At 47.5% G+C, this 20,459-nt stretch overlaps 1 protein-coding gene and 1 non-coding gene across 16 annotated transcripts in view; both read right to left on the bottom strand.

The window, feature by feature from the left end:
* Mical3 (microtubule associated monooxygenase, calponin and LIM domain containing 3) overlaps window positions 1-20,459 on the bottom strand; it is a 162,972-nt gene that overhangs the window by 102,236 nt on the left and 40,277 nt on the right. For 14 of the 15 annotated variants that reach the window (XM_013520136.1, XM_013520133.1, XM_013520138.1 and 11 more), the window contains exons 2-9: window positions 11,139-11,476; window positions 8,988-9,195; window positions 6,882-6,998; window positions 6,403-6,504; window positions 5,732-5,887; window positions 4,508-4,608; window positions 1,934-2,191; window positions 1,483-1,598 (exon numbers count right to left, since the gene is read on the bottom strand). In XM_013520136.1, coding sequence (XP_013375590.1) covers window positions 1,483-1,598; window positions 1,934-2,191; window positions 4,508-4,608; window positions 5,732-5,887; window positions 6,403-6,504; window positions 6,882-6,998; window positions 8,988-9,195; window positions 11,139-11,402 — 1,322 coding nt within the window. In that variant the 5' untranslated portion in view covers window positions 11,403-11,476. Of the gene's footprint in view, window positions 1-1,482; window positions 1,599-1,933; window positions 2,192-4,507; window positions 4,609-5,731; window positions 5,888-6,402; window positions 6,505-6,881; window positions 6,999-8,987; window positions 9,196-11,138; window positions 11,477-20,459 lie in introns of those variants that run through there. The other variant, XM_013520147.1, reaches the window with a different exon arrangement.
* Window positions 4,043-4,115, bottom strand: Trnaa-ggc. The gene has a single exon. It is a non-coding gene; the product is annotated as a tRNA-Ala (tRNA).

Genomic DNA, 20,459 nt, shown 5'->3' on the forward strand with positions numbered 1-20,459 from the left:
GCACCCTCAGGGAGCCCATTGGCCCTGGATCAGTTAAGAGTGAAAGAGAATAACAGAGAGGCCGGGTGTGGTGGCGCACGCCTATAATCCCAGCACTCGGGAGGCTGAGGCAGGAGGATTGTTGCAAGTTCGAGACCGGCTTGGGCTACAAAGCGAGCTCAAGTCCAGCCTGAACTGCAGAGTGAGACTCTGTCTCAAAAAGACAAAAAAAAAAAAGACCAGAGACAACACGATGAGCAGCGACACAGGCCTAACTTTCACTTGAAAGGCAACCACTTAGTGGCTGCATTTCCAGTTTCCCAAGAATACCAATATTTCATTCCTAAAGAAAAAAAATCATAGATGAGAAGAGAACTTGTTACCACATTTAGCCAAAACACTTTAAATAACAGATTTTAAATGATATCAACCACCAATTTCATCTGGGAAATTTTCTCTCTAGTTCTCCTGGTCAAGGTGTTAAGTTCTTTATCAATAAGAAAATCCAAGGGATTTTATTTCAAGGCATCTGACATTTAGGGGTTTAATAAATGTTTACGAGCAGTTTGGAGTTCTCCTCTCAACTTTTAATTTCCTATGTTTGCACGTCCCCATTACCACACTGACTTTATCAGTACAAGTCTTCCTCGCTGAAGGACAAGAAGATCTGATTTGCCATTTTCATGTAGTTGATGTAATTATAAAGGAAGCAAATACCACTGTTCAATGGAATACAAAGATTCAGGTGCTATTTGTCACAAGTGACTTCCCTTTTTTTTTGGTTTTTGGAGAGAGGATCTTGCTATGTAGCCCAGGCTAGCCTCAAACTCATAGTGATCCTCCTGCCTCAGCCTCCCGAGTGCTGGGATTACAGGTATGCACCACCATGCCCAGCAAAAATTATACTTAGAAAGGGCTAAGAGGCCATCGTGGCAGTGGCGTTCCTTGTGACAGCCCACCCTGTATCCTCCAGGGTGTACTTTTATTTTGCTTTTTCCTCTTTTACTCGGCCCAAGCTCACTCTGCACAGCCAGTTTCTCCTTCACTCTTCACTTCTACTTTTTCAAATAAACTTTGTTGCTAAGAAAGAAAGAAAGAAAGAAAGAAAGAAAGAAAGAAAGAAAGAAAGAAAGAAAGAAAAGGGGCTGGGGGTTTAGCTCAGCGGCACAGCGCCTGCCCGGCAAGTGCAAGGTCATGAGTTCAATTCCTGGTACAGGAAAAAAAAAAAAAAAAACAAAAAAAGAAAGAAAGAAAGAAAGGAAGGAAGGGGGAAGGGAGAGGGAGAGAGGAAGGAAGGAAAGGAAGGAGGCAAGAATACATCAGAGGAGAGCAGACAGATCATCTAGGTTTCTACGATTTCATGAAATGCTATCTTGCTTTTCCTTTCTTCAAGTATCTTTATGAAGAAGGGAAGAAACAGCGAAGGGGGAGTTCATGCTGCCCGAGGAGCAGGCGTCCCCTTCCTCTGGGCTTCTCCTGGGAGCCCGTGCATTCTCCCATTACCTCTCTGCCAGGACTTCCAGCGGGCTGGCTCCTAGGGACCAACTTCGTACCATCCAGGCAGAGTCCATAGCAGCTAGGAAGCCCCGGGCTATTCCCGTTCCCATTGGCCAGAAAGGCTGTGAACAAGACATAAAACAGAGCTGACAACAATCATCTTTTAAAAGAGGGAGGCGAGAGCACCAAGAAAGAATTTGCTAATGACAGTTGAATCTGACTACTGTTCGGACACTGGACTTCTGTATTCCCCAAGCTGGGAGGGGGCAACTCCCCACCGCTGCAGGATTCCCACTAACACGCATGGCGTCCCAGGGCCTGCGATCCTTCCCCGCCCTGCTGGCGTGAACCTGGCAAGGAGCTGCCCAGGCTACAGACGCTCACTTCACAACCCGGGCTACCTGGCTGTGACCCTCACTACTGGCCCACCCATCAAGCACCGCTGCCCTGTACTCACCTCTAGGAGGCTGTCCCCAACCAGGGCCACCAGTAACTGGTGCCCGTTCTGCTCCCGCACCAAGGCCGCGTTCTCAGAAGCGTACATGCATGTGAAGTCAAACATGGCCACGTCGGGCTGCCCATAGTGGTTGATGGCGAAGTCCAGAGAGGGCAGCTGCTGCTGGGTGGAGAAGTCTGCTGCCTCCCGGGCATAGTTCAGCAGGGCCTCCTGGTCCACATTCTCCCGGGACAGCAGGAGTTCGGTGTCGGCATAGTCCTGGCCAGAGAGAGAAGAGGCACAGGATGGAACAGCTTGGGCGGGGACAGACCGGCGAGGCCCGGCAGGACCACGTGACGTGTGGCAGGTGTACTCTAGTTTTCACTCTAGTTTCACGGCTTTCTCATTCCAGAAAACGAACCTTTTACACGGATTAAAAAGAAAAACCGCGGGGCTGTTTTTACATAGAGTTGGCTGCCTAAAATCAGTCCTAGCCTTGCATGTATTTGGAGCAAGTCACTGCTCCTAGATCGTGGCCAAATTACTTCACAGTTGTCGCCAATATCAAATAAAATCATGCCTGTGCTGGTGTTCTACAAACTGAAAGAACATTTTATGGTTTATACGTACTAACTCCACACTCATTATCTTTTGGGGAGTGGGTAGCTTTTGGCTGCTGGGACCATGTAAAATAGCCTTGGATGGCTCATCACACACCCCAAGGAAGAATGTGAAAACCAGTGCCATAAGGATACAGAAATGGGAGCAACAGCGGCCAAGAAAGATGTGGAGGAATACACTGAAAATGAGCGGTGGTTTTCAAAATCATATAAAAGAGTCTGCAAGGCTACACAGAGCTCATCAATAAAGAAAACAAAGGGGCGAGAAAAAAGGCTTTTACTAAGCATAGCAGTACATGCCTATAATCCTAGCAGGAGGCTGAGGCAGGAAGAACGCCACAAGTTCAAGCCCAACCTGAACTACACAGTGAAGCCCCGTCTCAAAAAAACCCAAAAACAAAAAAACAAAAAAGAGCTTTCCACGCACGGACTGCAAAACTCCTTTTCTGGTTTGCGGGTTCCCACACGCTGAGCTAAGCCTTTGTTCTCCCAAGTGGGGCCTGCAGCTCCAAGTGCCGCTCACGGTCCTTTCAGCTACAAGTACAAGGTGTCAAAAGCTAAGACACAAACACTCATGTTGGTGCTGGAGACTGTTTGCTCAACGTTAAGTGGCCACCGTGGTTTTAGAATTCAGCTGTACACACAGAAGGCACTGCCCCTGCCCTCTACGAAAATAAACTCAGAGTGAAAGTAAAGAGCGATAAACTCGGTAAATTTTGGCATTCTAAATTGCTCTTATCTAATTTTGGTGGATAAACCACAGCTCGGCCAAGACGGCAGATCTGAGTCTTAACTTGGGCGTCAGGCACCCCAAGCGCTTCCCTGGCCAGATCTCACTGACGGCGATGTAGCAGCAGCAGATAATGAACAAGCCCACTTTATGAAGCAGTGAGCCAAGTACATCTAGCTTTTGTTTTCGCGAAATGGGCTAAACAAATCGCTTTGTCCTGCTGCTCCCGTCATCCACAGGACCACTGTGCTGAGGGAGACGCGGGGTGCAGGGGTGGGAGGGAGCCTTGTGCTGTGAGCACGTGCTCCTCGGCTTGCTCCCCGCTCTGCTCTCAGAGAAGGCCACAGTGTGACTCGGGCGAAAGGGGCTCAGACTGAAAGATGATTCATTATCGTCCTGCAAACAAAGGACTCCCTGAGCCTCAGTGCATCTGATGGTTCTCTCTGTCTCATCACATGGGGACAGCAATTCTCATGCTCAGACCAATGCGACTGGAGCCCCTCTCCTAAGGGAGCCCCCCTCCCCCCGATTCTCTGACTTGAGAAAATCAGCTCAGGGCAGACCATACAGCTCAGTACCCACACATGGCTGGGACGAACCTGCCTTGTGGTTGAGTCAGAAAGATCCCTGGACCTCTGACAACAAAATCCACAGTAAATCTAGAGCCACCGTCAGCCTGTTATAAATAGCAACTGTTGTCTCTTGCTCAAATTCTCTTCTCTTTGTCACCCCTCCCAATAAAGAGGATCCACTCACCAATTAGTAATTGTATTTTTTGGGGGGGGATACCGGGAATCGAACTCGGGACCTCGTGCTTGCCAGGCAGGTGCTTATGCCACTGAGCCATATCCCCACCCCACCATTACACTGACTCTATGTATGAAATACCTGTGTCTTGCTTTGAAACAATCTAACAGTAGGAGAGGGGAGTGGGTTAGGGTTATATTGAAACAATATTGATCGCGCTGGTAACTGTTAAAGCTGGACGATGGCACACAAGCCCACTATACTTCTCTCCACTTCTTTTTCTATTTGCAACTATAATAATAATTATATAATGATACATTTGCTCAAACATAACGTTTTCCAAAACTATACTACATAAAATTCAAAGTGTCCAGGTGTACTCAGTGCTCACTTTCACCCCCTTGCAGGAAAAACCCATCAGATAATAAAACCCTTTCTCTTGGTGATCACATTAACCCGTTCAACAAATAAGTGGCTTGAAAGAAATCCATTGCTCACATGCAGTATCACCCCTTTCTCCAGTAAACTCTGCTTTTTGGCTGTCATAACGAAATAGTGTGTGTCATCTTTGTAGTAAACGATGTTCTCCAAGTCAATACCTGTGAACAGAAAACAAATGTGTATGTAAGGAGTTTGCAGACATTCAGGAATCAGGGCAGGCAGAAGATTGTTCTTGGGTCTACAGAGAAAGGGTTGGAAAACTCCAGCCAGGAAAGATGTCTAGGCTTAGATTCTAATTTCTTGTGTATTTAGTTCCTGAAAACAAGAGGAGCTTTGTTTCTCTTTGTTCTGCTCTGTAATTCACACAATGCCCTAAGTTATCCAGAAATGGGTAATCAAAAGTAAACAAAAATATAATGATGGGAAAAACAAAACAAAAGCAAGGCTAACCTCTGCAAGAGGATGAGTTAACGGGTTAAAGCTATGCAACAGTCACCAAGAAAGCTAGAGAACTTGCCCACATGCTTAAGAACAGGATGGAATAATAGAAAGAAGTCAAGCTCTAGAAAACAGAATGAAGATACATTTTCTGATGCATCCCTAAATATCTAAACTACTTAAAAGCAACCACAAACAATCTCCCCGCACCTTCTTTGGAGGGCTGGGGATCAGGCACAGGGCCTTACACGTGTTAGCCAAGCACTCTGCAAAGGAGCCACACTCCTGGTCCCATACAATGTCTCATTTCCACCTGCACACAGTTTACTTTTGAGCTCAAACTGGAATTCAGGAAGACTACATACTTAATACCTGAAGTCAGGTACCCAATAAAATGAGAGGGCCACCGACAAGCAGTTTGCTGCACCCAGCACCATAACAGTGTCGGGATAAGGGGCTGGAGATGAGTTTGTAGAAGACAGAACGAACATTTAAAAACAAGTAAGCAGCCGGGTATATAGCTCAGCAGCACAAGCACCTGCCTGGCAAGCGCAAGGTCCTGAGTTTGATTCTCGGTACCAAAAAAATAACATAAAATAAAAACAAGTAAGTAAAAGAAACCCTAGAGCACCCAGTCAGTGCACGGAGCCCTTAGAATACTAGAACAAGAGGTGAAGGATGGGGGTACGTCATGCTAGGAACACAACTTTAGAGTTAAGACAGAACAGGGCAGATAAGCCTGCAGTATCCCAACACCTCCCACCCCACCCAGCTCTCAGGAGCAAAGCAGCAAGTGGCTACTTCAGAGCCTGTCCTCAGCGCTTCCGAGGCTTCGACACCCACCTGTGGCTTCTCGCAATTCCTGGAAAAACTTTTGGTTGAATATAAAGGCCACACCACTGATCTCTTCCACTTTGGCTTCTGCAGTTGTATTTCGATTAATAAAATTTGCTGTAATGGCAATAGCTAGTTTGCCACGGAATTCTTTTCGACGAAAACCTGGAAGGAGAGAATGATCAGAGGTGGCAACAATGAGCTGGAGGAGGAGGAAGAGGAGGAGGATGGTTTCCTGTGAGGGAGCTGTTGACAAAGACACTAGGGGAAGTGGGGGATGTGACCCCGTGGAGGAATTTTAGGGTAGTTCTCCATCTGAAAATAAGCGGCTTCCCCACCAAAAAATGTCATTCAGCAATGAAGTAAAAATCCCCCACGTCATTAACAAACCGTTTGAGATCTGACTGACCAGAATATTACTCAGCACTGGAGAGTCCATTTAAAAAGGGAGGAAAGGGTTGAGTCAGCTTGTTGACACATAGGTTAGATCCTGCAGTCCCAAGCCTTCAGAGTACAGCTCATCTCCTAGGGCGCTAACAAGAGCGACAGTGTCTGGAGGAAGGCTGGATGCCATGCAGGTACAACAGGTAGACAGGCGCACATTTGTAGGGGTATGGACTCTGGAGACAGGGTCAGTATCCATCTGCTAAGGTACCAGGCAACGGAGCACAAACTAGTACCTTCCAAGGTGTTCCTACGGCCATCTCCACCGATGATTACTTCAAATTCAAACTCGGACACGGGATGCGTTTTGGGGTGTACCAGCGCTCGCCAACCTATCCCTGTAAGCCAATGGCAAAATGAAGGTCATCGCCAGACCAAATTCACACCTCTAAGCACCATCTCCAATCCTCAGGCATACGGACTGCACCAAATCCCAAGCCCAAAACGGTCAGCCAGACAGTAAGGAGGCTTGCAGAGGGCTCACACCTTTTCCACCTTCCGGTTCTCTATAATACAAATGCCTGCAGAGTCTACTACGTCAAAGGGCTCCTCGTCAAGGCAAAAGTCCTCACGAGCACAGGCTTTGTGACCAAAAAGCACCTTGAACTCACTCACAAAACCGTTTGCAGTCCTGCTTGTGTTCTCTCTTGTGCTTATCTACAGTCACCCATCCAGTGCCCTTTCGCGCCTTTCCCGTTTGTCTAACCCAACTTACGTTCGTTCTCTTGGTCCTCGGGAGGCTGTACCAGTCCTTGGAATTCCACATTGACGTGGATCTCAATGCCCAAGATCAAGGCTACTTTCAAAAGTATTAGCTGGAGCTGACGGATACCTAGGTGAATACAAACACAGGTCTGGCAAGGGTGTATGGAGCAGACATACCTGCCAGTGCTCACTCCTTAGGCTCCCACCCATCTACCTGTCCACAGTCCACTGCAGTTCTCAGAGCCATGTGTATGGGCTGGGCTGTAACTCAGTGGTAGAGCTCTTGCCTCCCATGCACTAGGTCCTGGGCTTGATCTCCAGCCCTGGATAACAAAGGGTGGGGGCCCAGAAGTAAACCTACACATCAAAGTCTTTTGTAGCAGAGAACATTTTCCAAGTCATGGTCTAACTACTTCTTTTCCAGGGTAAATGTAAACCAGTGGAAGAGATGGTCTAGACTCATGTAAGTACACCCTCATCTCTTGAGTGGGATACTCTAAACCCAAAATTCAGGGACACATGGGACTCTGGCCAAAGGAAACTCCCTTCCATCTTTCCAATCCAGTAAGAGCTACCACTACTAGCAGTAGCTACAGCGCTGACAGGACGTAGTCCCTGCTGCAAGGCATGGGGAGGCAGCCTGTGGGCACGTGTTCCACGGCTCCACGCAATGCTGCCGCGCTGCTTCCACCCTGTCACCTCATGAATGAAAGTCAGCTACAATATCCCTATCCGCACATGCCCTTACCAAGTGAGCAAGGGAAATCACAGTCCTACCATTCCTCCTGCCACTTCGCTACTGTGGAAACTCAGACCCAAAGTGATTAAGGATCTCACTATCATAGTGAGATTTACATATTCAGCCAACGTCTGGTGAGTCCCTACCTGGTGCCAGACCGGGAAGCAAACCTATACACAGAGATAGAAGTCTAGTCCTTGGTCTAAGACCTTCTCAGTCCCAAAATAAATTCTGCCACACATAAGGGAGATAAACAGTATGAATTAATGACCCTCGATCTTCTGTTAAGGTCAAACGTACCTGCTATTTACCACAACTAATCTGCCAGGAGCTCATGCACATGCCGGCCTGCCTTCCCGGTTATTTTCCTCAGCTTACCACAACCCCCACCCTTCTGAGTCACACTCGCAAAGACTCATTAAGTTGTGTGCTAGCACACATTTTATTTCTGCAACAACTGTGGCTTCCAAGATGCTTTAAAATTATAGCCCGGCAGATGGGCAGAGCACTTCCTCTGCCAGTGGAATGTGGCAGCTGTCAGCCAGTGCTTAATAAATGGGCACAACCACTTCACAGGGCAAAAGGCCCAGTGGCTGAATGTATTTACAGGACACATCTGTAAATACACATCTGAGGAGCTCAGAACAAAGCTTCCTTGATGAAACTGCCCTGGAATCATTAGTGACAATCAATTCAAAAAAGAAGTAGAAAAGACGTCACAATACAGACATTGATCTAAATTGATTCTCAGACAGGCCACTTACAGCCACGAAGATGAAATCCCCGCCTGCATTAACTTGCACTCACCTATCTCAGAAAGATACTGGCCCCAGTCGAGCTTGGAAATGGCACGGAAACAGCCAGAGCTGTGCTGGCTGCAGACTGCACGAGAGTCACCTAACCAGACGCATCCTGCCGTTGACTTGCCACTCATGACCAAGCTAGGGCTCTGCTTCTGCTGTATGCATGGTTTGCTCAGGGCTGCATCCCCATAGCACTTCGCTCCCACACCAACTGAGCACATGCAGGGTCATACTGCAGAGAGCCACAGCCTGTGCACTTCTGCTGGACGTTTCCCAAAGCCTGGTCCCCGGGCTACCCACACTCTGAGTCCTCAGAGTCCCCAGCCCAACTCAGACATCCCGAAGCCAGACTCCCAGCACAGGGCACACGCTTGTAGTTCAGAGTCCTAGCTTACAGAAGCCCTGGCGGTGGGTATTTCGACTCCATGCAGAGGGTGAGTGCTACACGGTAGATACCAATGAGATCAGAACAAACTGGGCTGTTAAACAGGAATTCTTCACATAACTGACCCGTGTCTTGTCTACTGCATGAGCATGCAGGGGTGGAACATACAGGAAGGCTGATGGTACTCACTGATATGGTCAATAGCTCCGGCACAGAACTTGCCATAGAACTTTTTGGCACCCAGACCTCGAAGATCGTGTATGGTGAAGGGCCAGAGATGCAGGACATTGTTGCGGGAAAAGGCATCTCGCTTCTCGATAACGACGACCTTGGCTCCCAATAAAGACAAGTCGATGGCTGTTCGGAGACCACAGGGCCCAGCCCCGATGATGAGACACTGAAAAACACAGCTGCTCTCAGGGCAAACGCCATACTTCTCAAAGCACATTTCTAGAGAGGAGTTATGACCTCATAACTATCAATCTCAACAGCTGCCAACCAGGGCAGTTCTCCCCACTCCCATGGAAAGTTCAAACTGCGTTGGTCCCAGCAGAGCACCTTCAATAACTTGAAAGAAGAGCTCATGGTAGCTGTGGGTGGAGAAGACTGAACTGGCAGAGCTATAGGTACGCCTAACACATGTCTGCCTTGGACAGCTTATACGATCCATAGATCTGCAACATACTTAAATGGGTCACCATCCCAACAAATGACAGGGAACCACAACTAATCTTTCATCAAGAGGCGAGCTTTGAGTCCTGGAATAGTTCTATCACACGAATGACTCTCAGAGCGCAACTCTCCAGACCCAAATTTTCATGTACCATAAAGACTTCTAGCTGGACGTGGTAGTGCTCGCCTGCAATCCCAGCACTTGGGAGGGTGAAGCAGGAGGATTGTTGCAAGTTCGAGACCAGCCTGGGCTACAAAGTGAGCTCAAGGCCAGCCTGAACTGCATAGCGAGACCCTGTCTCCAAAATGACAAAAAAAAAAAAAAAAAAAAAAAAAAAAAAAAAGAGTTCTAAATTTATTATTTCTAGACCAAAAGTCCAAGGAAATGCTCTTGAAAATGCATGCTCTAGTATTCATTGTAAAGCCGGACACTGATCTTAACCAGTTTACAGGATACGCACAGAAAGGAGACAAGCAACATTTCTGGCTTTGCATTCCTTCTATTCTTAATGAAGTCCAGTACTCACTCATAGAAGTCATGCCTTGAAATTTTCTCAATGTTGTTGATGAATGGCTATTCAAATATAAGTCCACCGGAATGGGTCTCTGGCTATCCACAAAGGGCAACTTAATGCTCAGGAAAGGACAAAATAACATAGCCCCAAAGTCATTTGCAAACTTGTTTCCTTGCTGGCTTTCTCCATCTTCTCAGAGATGTTCTTACAAGAAAGGACCCAGGAGTGGTGCACGCCTGTAACCCCAGCACTTGGGAGGTTAAGGCAAGAGGCTGGTGCGAGTTCACGGCCAGCCCGGGTTACACAGTGAGTTCAGGATCAACCTGAACTACATAGAGAAACCCTGTCTCAAAAAACAAAAACAGCAAACAAAGGACCTGGAAAATGTGTGTCCCTTTCCACACTTTTACATCTACCCCTGCACAGGTAAATGTACACTTCAGGTCTCTGTGGTAGTCTGTCTGTCTCATAGAAACCCTGTTTCTCCACATTGCAAAGAAACCAACAGAAATACTTCAGTTCACAGGGTTCCTGCTTATGAACCAAAACTAGACTTTTGAAATATGGATAAGAGATGAGCTGAAGCTTGTGGCAAATCCTCACCAGGTACTAGTATGCTGAGAACCACGAAGCTACATTCAGACAGGACACCAGCAGGGCCTGGCTATGTCCGTGCTAAGTGACTTCACCCTCCTAACACTGCAAGGTCCAACACAGAGCTCTGCCAGAGTAAGAACCTGCCTGCATGGATATTCAGTGTTCTTAAATAGCCAAAACACTGCTCAACATGTAAATACACAGAGGACGCTCAAATAGATCACAGTCAAGTGAACTGTAAAGGATCTACAGAGTTTCACTGAGGTCTGAGCTTAACTTCCTCGGGTAACACTAGACTGCCTGGTTCTAACCCAGTCTACCTCCACTCGACCCTCCTGCTTTTTTTGTCTTTCTTTCTTTCCTCTTAGTTTTATTGAGACTGGATTTCACTGTGTATCTTGGGCTGGCCTTCAACTCATGACCATCCTCTTGCCTCAGCCTCTCGATGGTGGGATTACAGGTGTGTGCCATCATGCCCACCTCACTCTCTCTGGTTAGTACCTGGTCAAATCCCCATGCCAGTGAACCCAGGACCCAAGAGCAGCTGAGCTCCTACCTTGGTGTTAGTGCACGCTTTTCCCTTCTTGTAGTCTTTGTGACTGCCCCGTTTGTCCAACTTGGCCCAGAGCGCTTTGGCCTTCCAGTAGTTGAGTTTGGACTTGAGCTTGTGGTAGAAGGAGCGATAGTCCTTGGGCTTCAGCTCCAGGTGGTCGCAGAGCTCTTGGAAGGCCTTGAGGGTCCCCTTGCAGGTGGTGGCCTGGACGAACCGGTCAAAGAGGACGTGAGCCTGGTTCACAGCCTCGTGCTTCCTCTCCTCCATGCTTCCCCGCTCTCAGCACCCCCGACACAGGGCGGTGGGCTGGCTGCTGATCCGCCCGACACTGTCACCTTGACCTGGCAAAAAGAAACAAAGGCTCAGCAGTGCTGTATCTACAGACATTTTCCAGGAGATTTTTCCAAAGCAGAGGGACGAGGCGGTAACACTAATCCATTCAACAGATGTACCCCAGAAGACACCAGGCCCCATCCAGGATGCCAGGGGTGGACATAGGAACAAGACAAGCCCAGCTTGCTGACCCCGAGAGTCCAGCGGGTCAGACTGACACATAATAAGCAGGACATCACAAGGTGCTATACCAAGTGCCACAAGACAGAGGTCCAGACAAGAAGCTACGTCACAGGGAGGCAGGTCCTCACTGGAGAGAAGAGACTGCAGAGGCCTTCGGGATACTACGTGTTAACCGGGCAGGAAGAAGTGCAGGCCATGAGCAGGAGAGTAACTGGCAGGCTTGTGAGGGACAGTGACACATCAAAGAGTCAAGAATGATTCCCAGCCTTCTGGGACATGGTGGCAGCAAGGCAATGGACTGAAAATAGAAGCACTCGGGTGTGAGGGTGGGGTGGTGAGTGCCCTTCTCGACCTGCGCGCCTGAGTTCCCTAGGCGGAGATGCTCATGAACAAGAGTAAGGGGAGGGGCTGAGGACATAGGCCGGTCTGAGCGCTGTTAGCATTATCAGTGGTGGTAGAACTTCTGAAAGCAGGCAAGGGCAAGCAGAGAGAGAAGCCCTGGGCAGAGAGGGCGAGATAGAGGAGCACAACCTGAAGGGGCCTAGCAGAAAGAGCGCCAGAAACAGAGACAGAGGTCTGAAGAAAAGCGAAGGGAAGCATGACAGGAGTCTGAGAAGCAGGAAGCGTAGATGAAAAGTCAGTAGGAATTTAAAGGATTCCAAAAGCCCTCCAGCTGCGTGGGGATGGTACATGCCTAGCATTCTGGGAGGCTGAGGCAGGAGGATGGCAAAGGGAAGGGGGAAGGGGTGGGGAAGAAAGGGGAGGGAGGGAGCCCTCTATGGCATGTTGCATACACAGGGGAGATGTTAGGGCCATCCATTTTGCCCATATTTGGGGCTCTGTTTGGGAGTAACAATGATGATGTCCACACCCTCGCCTTATCAGAAATATCCACACATCTGTGTCTTGTGTGCCTGCTCGCCTGGGATGGCACTCCCTGGGCCGCTCATCACCTCTGTACCACACTTTGCTATCACTATTAGAACTGCATTTTGGAGATAGCAGGCAAAGGGCCAAAGATCAAAACTAAGCCACAGGAAGAACAGAGTGCACCTCTGGCGTGGCAAACACGACTGGGCTGGAACTTTTCTTTGAAGGGAATTTATTCTTGGGCCCGAGGGGTGGTGGACGGAATTACTAACACACTGCGCTGGGGCAGTGCGAAAGCTGGATGGATGTAAGGTTAGGGGAGGCTCCAAGTTGCAGGGGGTGATGAAGCCAGTCTTCAGGACAGGCAGTAAGCTCCACACGATGTGGGCAAGACCCAGGATTCTGCCCTAAGACACGTACTTGGGGCAAATCCCTGTGTGCCAGAACCCGCTGTGGCGAGGCAGAAATAACCATTCCACATTATGGTACTAAGCGAGTATGCTCAATCACCTGCAGAAGTTTTAAGCCTCCTGATAGAAGCGTAACTACAGGAAGCACAGCCCTTTCACACGTCCAATGTCCAAGGCACAGGGCTCCTCCGGTACCGGGAGGATGAGTCAGACATAGGTTACTTCTTTACCTGAAACACACCGACTTGGCTTCTCACTTCAAAAATATTACTCACTGGCCAAGCCCTTTTGGCTCTGGATACTAGAAACTACTGTACGCTGCTAATGCACATGCTTGGCCCAAAACCCGTGTGGCCAAGAGTCCAGTAAGAAATGGAACCGGAGGGCTGGAAACGTGCCTCGATGGTAGAGCACTTACCCAGCATGTGTGAGGCCCCAGGTTCCGTATCCGGGGAGACAGAGATGGAGAGAATGGGGTGGGGCAAAGGGAGGAGTGGGGAGAGAAGACGGCTCTTGCAGGAGTGGAAAAAAACTAGATGTGTTTGGGCAAAGACAGGAAAAAGAGGACCAGGTAACAGCCCAGGACTGGAAACAAAGATCCCAGTCGGCATTTGCTACTTCAAGGCTCTCGGCCTTTTGCTTTCTGCGTGCAGATCTCAGCAGGTGTGATCGCGCACTGTGTGATCCGGACCTGCACTCCCTACCTGCGTCTACGACCGAGCCCAACCCCACCGGAGTCACGGTGAGCGCTCGGGCACACCGAACACACCTGGACCGGCTGACCTCGCGTCAAGGAAGAAAATGATTTTTCTTTGTTCCTAAGCGGCAGCCACCTCCTACTTCCTGCCAGGACCCAGAGTCCTGGGAACAGTGACACTCCTGCTGCACCAACCACATGAAAGATCCCATACCACATCTCTCTAAAAGCTTCTCCCCAGTCCAAACACCTGCCCCACGCTCCTGCCTTCCTCCTTCAAAGAACTCTTGGATATTTACTTCTAAAATACAGTTTCCCCGTGGGTTCTAACATCCCCGTGGTTGGCTGTAGCCCACTCTGAAACACTCACTTCCCAAGAGCTGCAAACTACTACCGAGAATTTCCAAATCAACTCCCACCACGGACAAACACCTTCATTAGTAACTACTTCAGCCTTTCTGTGGCTATGCAGCACCGCCAAACGGACAGATTTCAGCTCCAGCCCTTGGAGAGCGGCAGGCAAGTATTAGGTGCCCAGGTTAAGGATCGCAACCTGCAGAGCACTAATGAGAACAGATAAACAGCCAGGTCGGTTCCCGGCACAATGCGACAGGCACCCAGGGTAAGACTACACGAGGCCGAGTCCCCTGGGCTGCCTCACTTTTCCTCCTCTGCGAGCCAGATGACCACACAGGGAAGACAAGCTGAGTGCGCCCGGAGTTGCTCTGTGGCTCTGCCACAAGGCGCCTGGCTCCTGGGCGAGAGGACTTACCCAGCGCTCTGACTCTGAGAACAGCTGGGAGAGCGGCAGGAGGGCCCATGTCCCAGGCACAAAGCCGCGTCATCTCCCAGTCTCCTCTCCTGGCCTACCCCCGTCTACCATTCATCACAGTACCCCGGGAAAATCGACATTCACAATCATGGGAACAGAGACCAGGAAGCCTAGCTGTAAAGAGCCAGAAGTCTTCAGGATGGAAAATCCAAGGTGTGGGATAAAGGGCTCAGGGAAGAGGGGCCCAACGGAGGAGGAAGAGACGGTGAGGCCAGGTCTCCGGAGCATCTGCCGCCCCTGCCTGCAGACAGTCCCCTGCATGTTTTGTCTCGTGGCAGCTGACTGCTGACTCAGACGCTCCGCACATTCCTGGCTGTGAGGAAAGCGCTGGGAGACGGGCGGCCCAGGGAGCACGCGCAGAGCAGGGCTCATGCTTCTATTTACAGCAAGAGTAAAGGTTGTCCCTGACTCACGGCTGCTATGTGAACACTCAACCTCTAGCCTGTAGAATAAGTGAGTGGCTGTTTGAAGGGTTAGGAAGGTGAATTATCCTTAAAATAGAAAGAGAAATGAAAACAACACAGTAAGAATCAGACTTTAATAAGAGTACAGGACTGGGGCGATTCTAGCATATTTTTCTCCCCTGCGCCCGCGCCATTAGTAAACCAGCAGGTGTGAAACCCCTAGGTCTTAAAGAGGAACCTAGGGAACGCACTGCCCTGGTGCCCTGTGTGGACGCAGATCCTGGAAGAGATGCATGGGGATGCTTGTTCTGGAATGCTGCTAGGAGGAAACTTAGATGAAGTTCTGCCTCACAGATGGGGCCCCAAATCACGAAGTACCCTGAGTTCTTGAGCGCCCAGGCTGTTCCCATCTGTGGGTGAGGAACCCGGCGAGTGACTGAACGGATGGAAGGCTGTCTGAACGGAGCTCCTCATCACCTCTACCTCCGCTTCTCAGCTCTGTTATCGCCTACAACCCTGAGACAAGGTTCTCGGGTACCTAGGAAGCAGGTTCAAACACCACGAAAGCAATCTTCCTCGGGCGTTCCTTTTTCCCCACCTCAATTTTTTGTTTCATTGTGGTAAAATACACACATGATAAAATCCCTACCTTAGCTATTTGATTTGTTTGAGGTAGGGTCTTACTTTTTCACCTAGACTGGCCTTGAAATCCTGAACTCCAGTGATCCTCCCGTCTCGGCCTCCTGAGTAGCTGAGACTTGTCTTAAGAATACAGCAGTGCTACTGAAAACAGTTGTCATTGTGTGCAGCCATAGCCACCATCTCTTCTCTGCAACTTACAATTCATACCCATCAACAACAGCTTCCCCACCTCTCTCCTCTGGCTCTTGGCAACCACTGTTCTGTTTCTGCAATCTTTACTATAAGTATGTTATATAAATGAAATCATAAAGTTATTTGCCTTTTATGATTGGCTTATTCAACTTCACATAATGGCCTCAAGGTTTATCCACATTGCAGCATATTGCAGGATTTTCCTCCTCTTTTTTTTTTTTTTTTTTTACAGACAAGGTCTTGCTATGTAGTTCAGGCCTTGAACCTTGAACTCACGATGTAGCCCAGGCTGGCCTTGAACGCACGGCAATCCTCCTGCCTCAGCCTCCCAAGTGCTGGGTCTTCCTCTTTAAGGTTAAGTAATGTTCAGTTTCATGTATACATTACTTTTGCCTTTATTCACCTGCTGATGGGAGCTTAGTTTGCTTCTATACTTTGCTGTAGTAAATGCTGCTATGAACAATCTCTTGAGATTCTAGTTTCCATTTTTTTATATATACTATATACTCCAAATTGGGATTACTGGGTCATATAATAGCTCTAGTTTTAATTTTCTGAGGAAACCCACACTGTCTTCCACAGTGACTGTACCGTTTTTCATTTCTGCCAACAATATTAAGGTTTCCAATTTTTCCACAACCTCACCAGCATTTATTATTTTCTGTATTTTTTCTTCATATTATTTTTTAATAGCGGCCATCCTAATGGGTGGGATTTAATTGTTTTGATTGCATTCCCTTAACAATTAGCAATGTTCAGCATCTTTTCATTTACTCTTTTGGCTATTTGTATCTCCTTTTAAGAAATGTCATTTAAGTCTCTCATCTTTCATTACAACTTTTGTTCTTGTTAAGTTTTAGTAGTTTTATTTTTTTAATTATTATATTATTTGTTTTTTTGAGGCAGTGTCTGCTAACGTAGTTCAGGCAGACTTTGAACTCACTATATAGCCCAGGGTGGCTTTGAACTTGTTGCAATCCTCCTGCCTCAGCCCCCCACGTGTTGGGATTACAGGTGTGTGCTACCATGCCCTGCAAGAGTTTTTTTTTTTAATATATTCTGGACATTACTCCTTTATCAGATATATGATATTTTTTTCCAGATATATGATTTACAAATTATTTCTTCCCTTCTGTGGGCTACCCTGCAGATATGGTTTTTGATAATTGTTTAAAATTTTATGAAGTCCAACTTGCTTATTTTTTCTTTTCTTTTGTTACATCCAAGAAATTACTGCTAAATCCAACACTATGAAAATTTTGTCCTGTGTTTTCTTCTAAGAGTTTTATAGTTTTCGGTTTTTCATTAAGGCCTCTCATTTATTTTGAGTTAATTTTTGTATCAGATAAAAGGTCAAATTCATTCTTTTGCATGTAGCTAACCAGTGTTCCCAGCACCATTTGTTGTAAAGCCTTCTTTTTCCATTGAAAGTCTTGGCACCTCTGTCAAAAATCACTTGACCATACATGTAAGCAGGCGCTGGGGATTTAGCTCAGCGGCACAGCGCCTGCCTGGCAAGCGCAAGGTCATGAGTTCGATCCCCAGTACTGGAAAAAAAAACAAAAAGCAAAAATACTGGCATACATGTAAGCATACAGTTCTAGGCTATCTACTCACTCATCTATATATTTTTCTTTATACCAGTATCACACTGTTTTGATCACTGTATCTTTGTAGTAAATTTTGAAATCAGGAGGCATGAGTCTTCTAGCTTTGTTCTTTCTAAAGGTTGTTTTGGTTATTCAGGGCCCCTTGAGATTCCGTATGAATTAAAATGGGGCTTTTATTCCTGCAACCAAAAATAAAACAAACTGGAATTTTGACAGGAATTATCCTAAATCTAAATTATTTTGAATAAGATAGATATCTGAAGTCTGCCAAGGCACATGGGATGTGTTCTCATGTATTTATGTTTAATTTCTCGCAGTATTATTCTGTAGTTTTCACTACACAAGTCTTTCAGTTCCATAGTTAATTCCCAAGTATTTTATTCTTTTTGATGCTATTGTAAATGGAATTGTTTTCATAATTTCCTTTGTGGGTGGGCCGTTCAGTGTAAGTGTACAAGAATGCAACTGATTTTTGTGTGTCGACTTTGTATCTGGCCACTTTGTTCAATTTCTGTATTAGCTCTTTTCTTGTGATAGAATGTCTAGGGTTTTCTATGTGTGAGAATATATCATCTATGAACATGAACAAAGAAAATTTCCCTGTTTCCTTTTCAATGTCTTTGTTCTTTTCTTGCTGAATTGCTCTGGCTACATGTCCAACACTATGTTGAATAGAAATGTTGAAAGAAGACATCCTTGCCTTGTTCTTGATTTCAGGAGGGAAAACCTTTTGGCTTCAACCTTTTTTTCTTTCCTTTCTTTTTATCTTTTTTGGCACTAGGGATGGAACCCAGGGCCAGGTGCTCTACCACTGAGCTACATCCTTAGCCCTTGACTTTACTCTTGAGTATGACTTTTGCTGAGAGTTTTAATAGACGGCTTTGGAATAAAAATTTCAGCAACAAAAAGTGATAGTCTAAACAAGCAGCTGATCTGTATCACAGAAATAGGGCTCTGACAGTTTTTGAAGGAAAGAAAAACACTTTCCAGCTTTCTCTGTTCTGCCCTAACTCTCCCGCTCCATTCCCTCTGTTCCAGAGGTATAAAGTGTGGGGAGGGAAGGGCTAAAGGATTAAGATTTCCGCCAATCAGTTTCTGGCACACTTAAGTGTTAAACAAGGTAGATATAAACACTCCCTCAGCTAATAAAACACTATGGAACAGTTACTAAGAGGGGTCCATACCTGATACGATCTTCACCAAAGCAGGGGAGGTAAAATCTATTATTTCCACTCTGCAGATGGGAAACTGCAGCTTGAAGAAGTTTAAAGGTCACAAGGCAAGAAGGAAGTAGTACAGTCATATTTTAGATCCAGACCTGCCTACTTTGAGCTTAAGCCCTCAGCCATTGTAAAAAAAAAAAAACAACAAAAAAAACCCAAACAAACCACCTGAGAATATAGCTTGAGAAACAAAGGTACACCGGAATGCATGCTCCCAGCCCTCCTGCCTGCCTGAGAGCTGGACCCTGCAGGTCTCGGATGGCGAAGTCTGCTAGGATGCTAGCTGCCTAGCTAGCGGTGGCATGCAGTCTCAAGGATATTCAGCAAGGACAGCAACATGGGATTCTTCTCCCTCACCCGATTTGTCACTGCATCAGTCCTTTCATAAATGGAAGTAAGAGCAGTCTGCTTTCATGGAAATGCTTCCTATTGGCTGCTAAGACACTAAAATAGTCCTAACACAGGGCTTATCAGTCTGCATTCTTCAGCAGGATCTAGCACCCCAGCCATCAGCAACACTATTAAGGTGCCCATTGCAAAGTCGCTTTTTTTGTTTGTTTTTTTTTTCCGGTACCGGGAATCGAACTCACAGCCTTGCACTTGTTAGGCAGGTGCTGTGCCGCTGAGCTAAATCCCCAGCCCCACGAAGTCGTTTTAATTGCCTAGCTCCACTCCACTATAGGGCAGGACAGGAGGGGACCTTCGGCCTACCTACTCACCCCTAAGGGTACACAGCTGAGTGAGGAAGAAACAGAAAGACTAGCACCTTCCTGTCCTGCTGGCCTGAGAACAGCCCTGCGATCCAGGCTGAGGGGCAGTGACCAGGCCTGTAACCAGAAAGGATGTGGGGAAACTGGAGCAAAGGAGAACCCCAACAAATGCTTTTTCTCCACAGGGCCAGCTTCACGCCCAGTTCCAGACACAGCAGTGCTCATTAAGTTTTGCTGAATGCAGGACAACCAAGTCAGCAGTCGCCAGGCAAACCTCGGAAGCTGTGCAGGGAAACCCCGAGGGTCACAGCCACAAAGGGGCTGAGAACACCACGGCTCTGGCAGCCCAAAGATTTACAAAGACCCCATAAAGACGACTACAGAGCTCTCAGGAAAAATGCAGGGTTCTACCAAAACACTCAACAATGACACAACTTCCCAGCCCCAAAGCAGAAAACTGGCAGCAAAGACTTCAAAATGCTCTCCCAGCACACAAATGACAAGAGTTTAACCCGGGACAGAATTTATGGCTCTCAGCTGTCTGGTCTGCCTACTGTCACAATCACAGTATCACAAACACACCAGGTCACCGCTTATACCAGGCATCTTTCACATGCTGCCTAGCCGTGACCCTGCCGACCAGCCGGGGCACGTGAACAGCTCCAGTGACGAGGACTTTCTGTGTTGGAAAGCAGTCTCTGACATCTTTGAGCAGTTTGAAATGTTAATGTTTCAAGGATTCAATTTGACATACAAGACCAAAATCTGTCCAGAGATTTTCACCCAGTGATCCAAAATTCACATCTTGAAGGAACCCAGAACAAAATTAGTTCCTGCCTCACAGGACACCCTCCCAAATGTCTGCTATCTACAGATCCTCCTCAGCACCTTCTCTTTCTCTGGATGTGACTTCAGATTCTCCCCATTCTTAGCATTTTTCCATAGACTGCTATCTCTACAGTGACCACACCCATCTCAGCTGCCCGCAGACAACCATCTGTCTGAAGCCACGCTCCTCCACCTGGGCCCAGCCTTGAGCCATCCTGTGCTGAATGGAGTAGCCACCGGCTCTCTAGCCTGCAGACAGCTATGTGGACTACCCGGCCTCTCATCCTGTAAGGCCCGCCTAATCAATCTCCTTACATAATAGTAAGAAAACCCTACACCTACCCAGACAGTCTCTCAGCCCCATGGCTTTCAGTACGCCAGAACTGTATA

Source organism: Chinchilla lanigera, unplaced genomic scaffold, assembly GCF_000276665.1.
Source record: "Chinchilla lanigera isolate Chin_1 unplaced genomic scaffold, ChiLan1.0 scaffold00053, whole genome shotgun sequence".
In the NCBI taxonomy this organism is placed as follows: domain Eukaryota; kingdom Metazoa; phylum Chordata; class Mammalia; order Rodentia; family Chinchillidae; genus Chinchilla; species Chinchilla lanigera.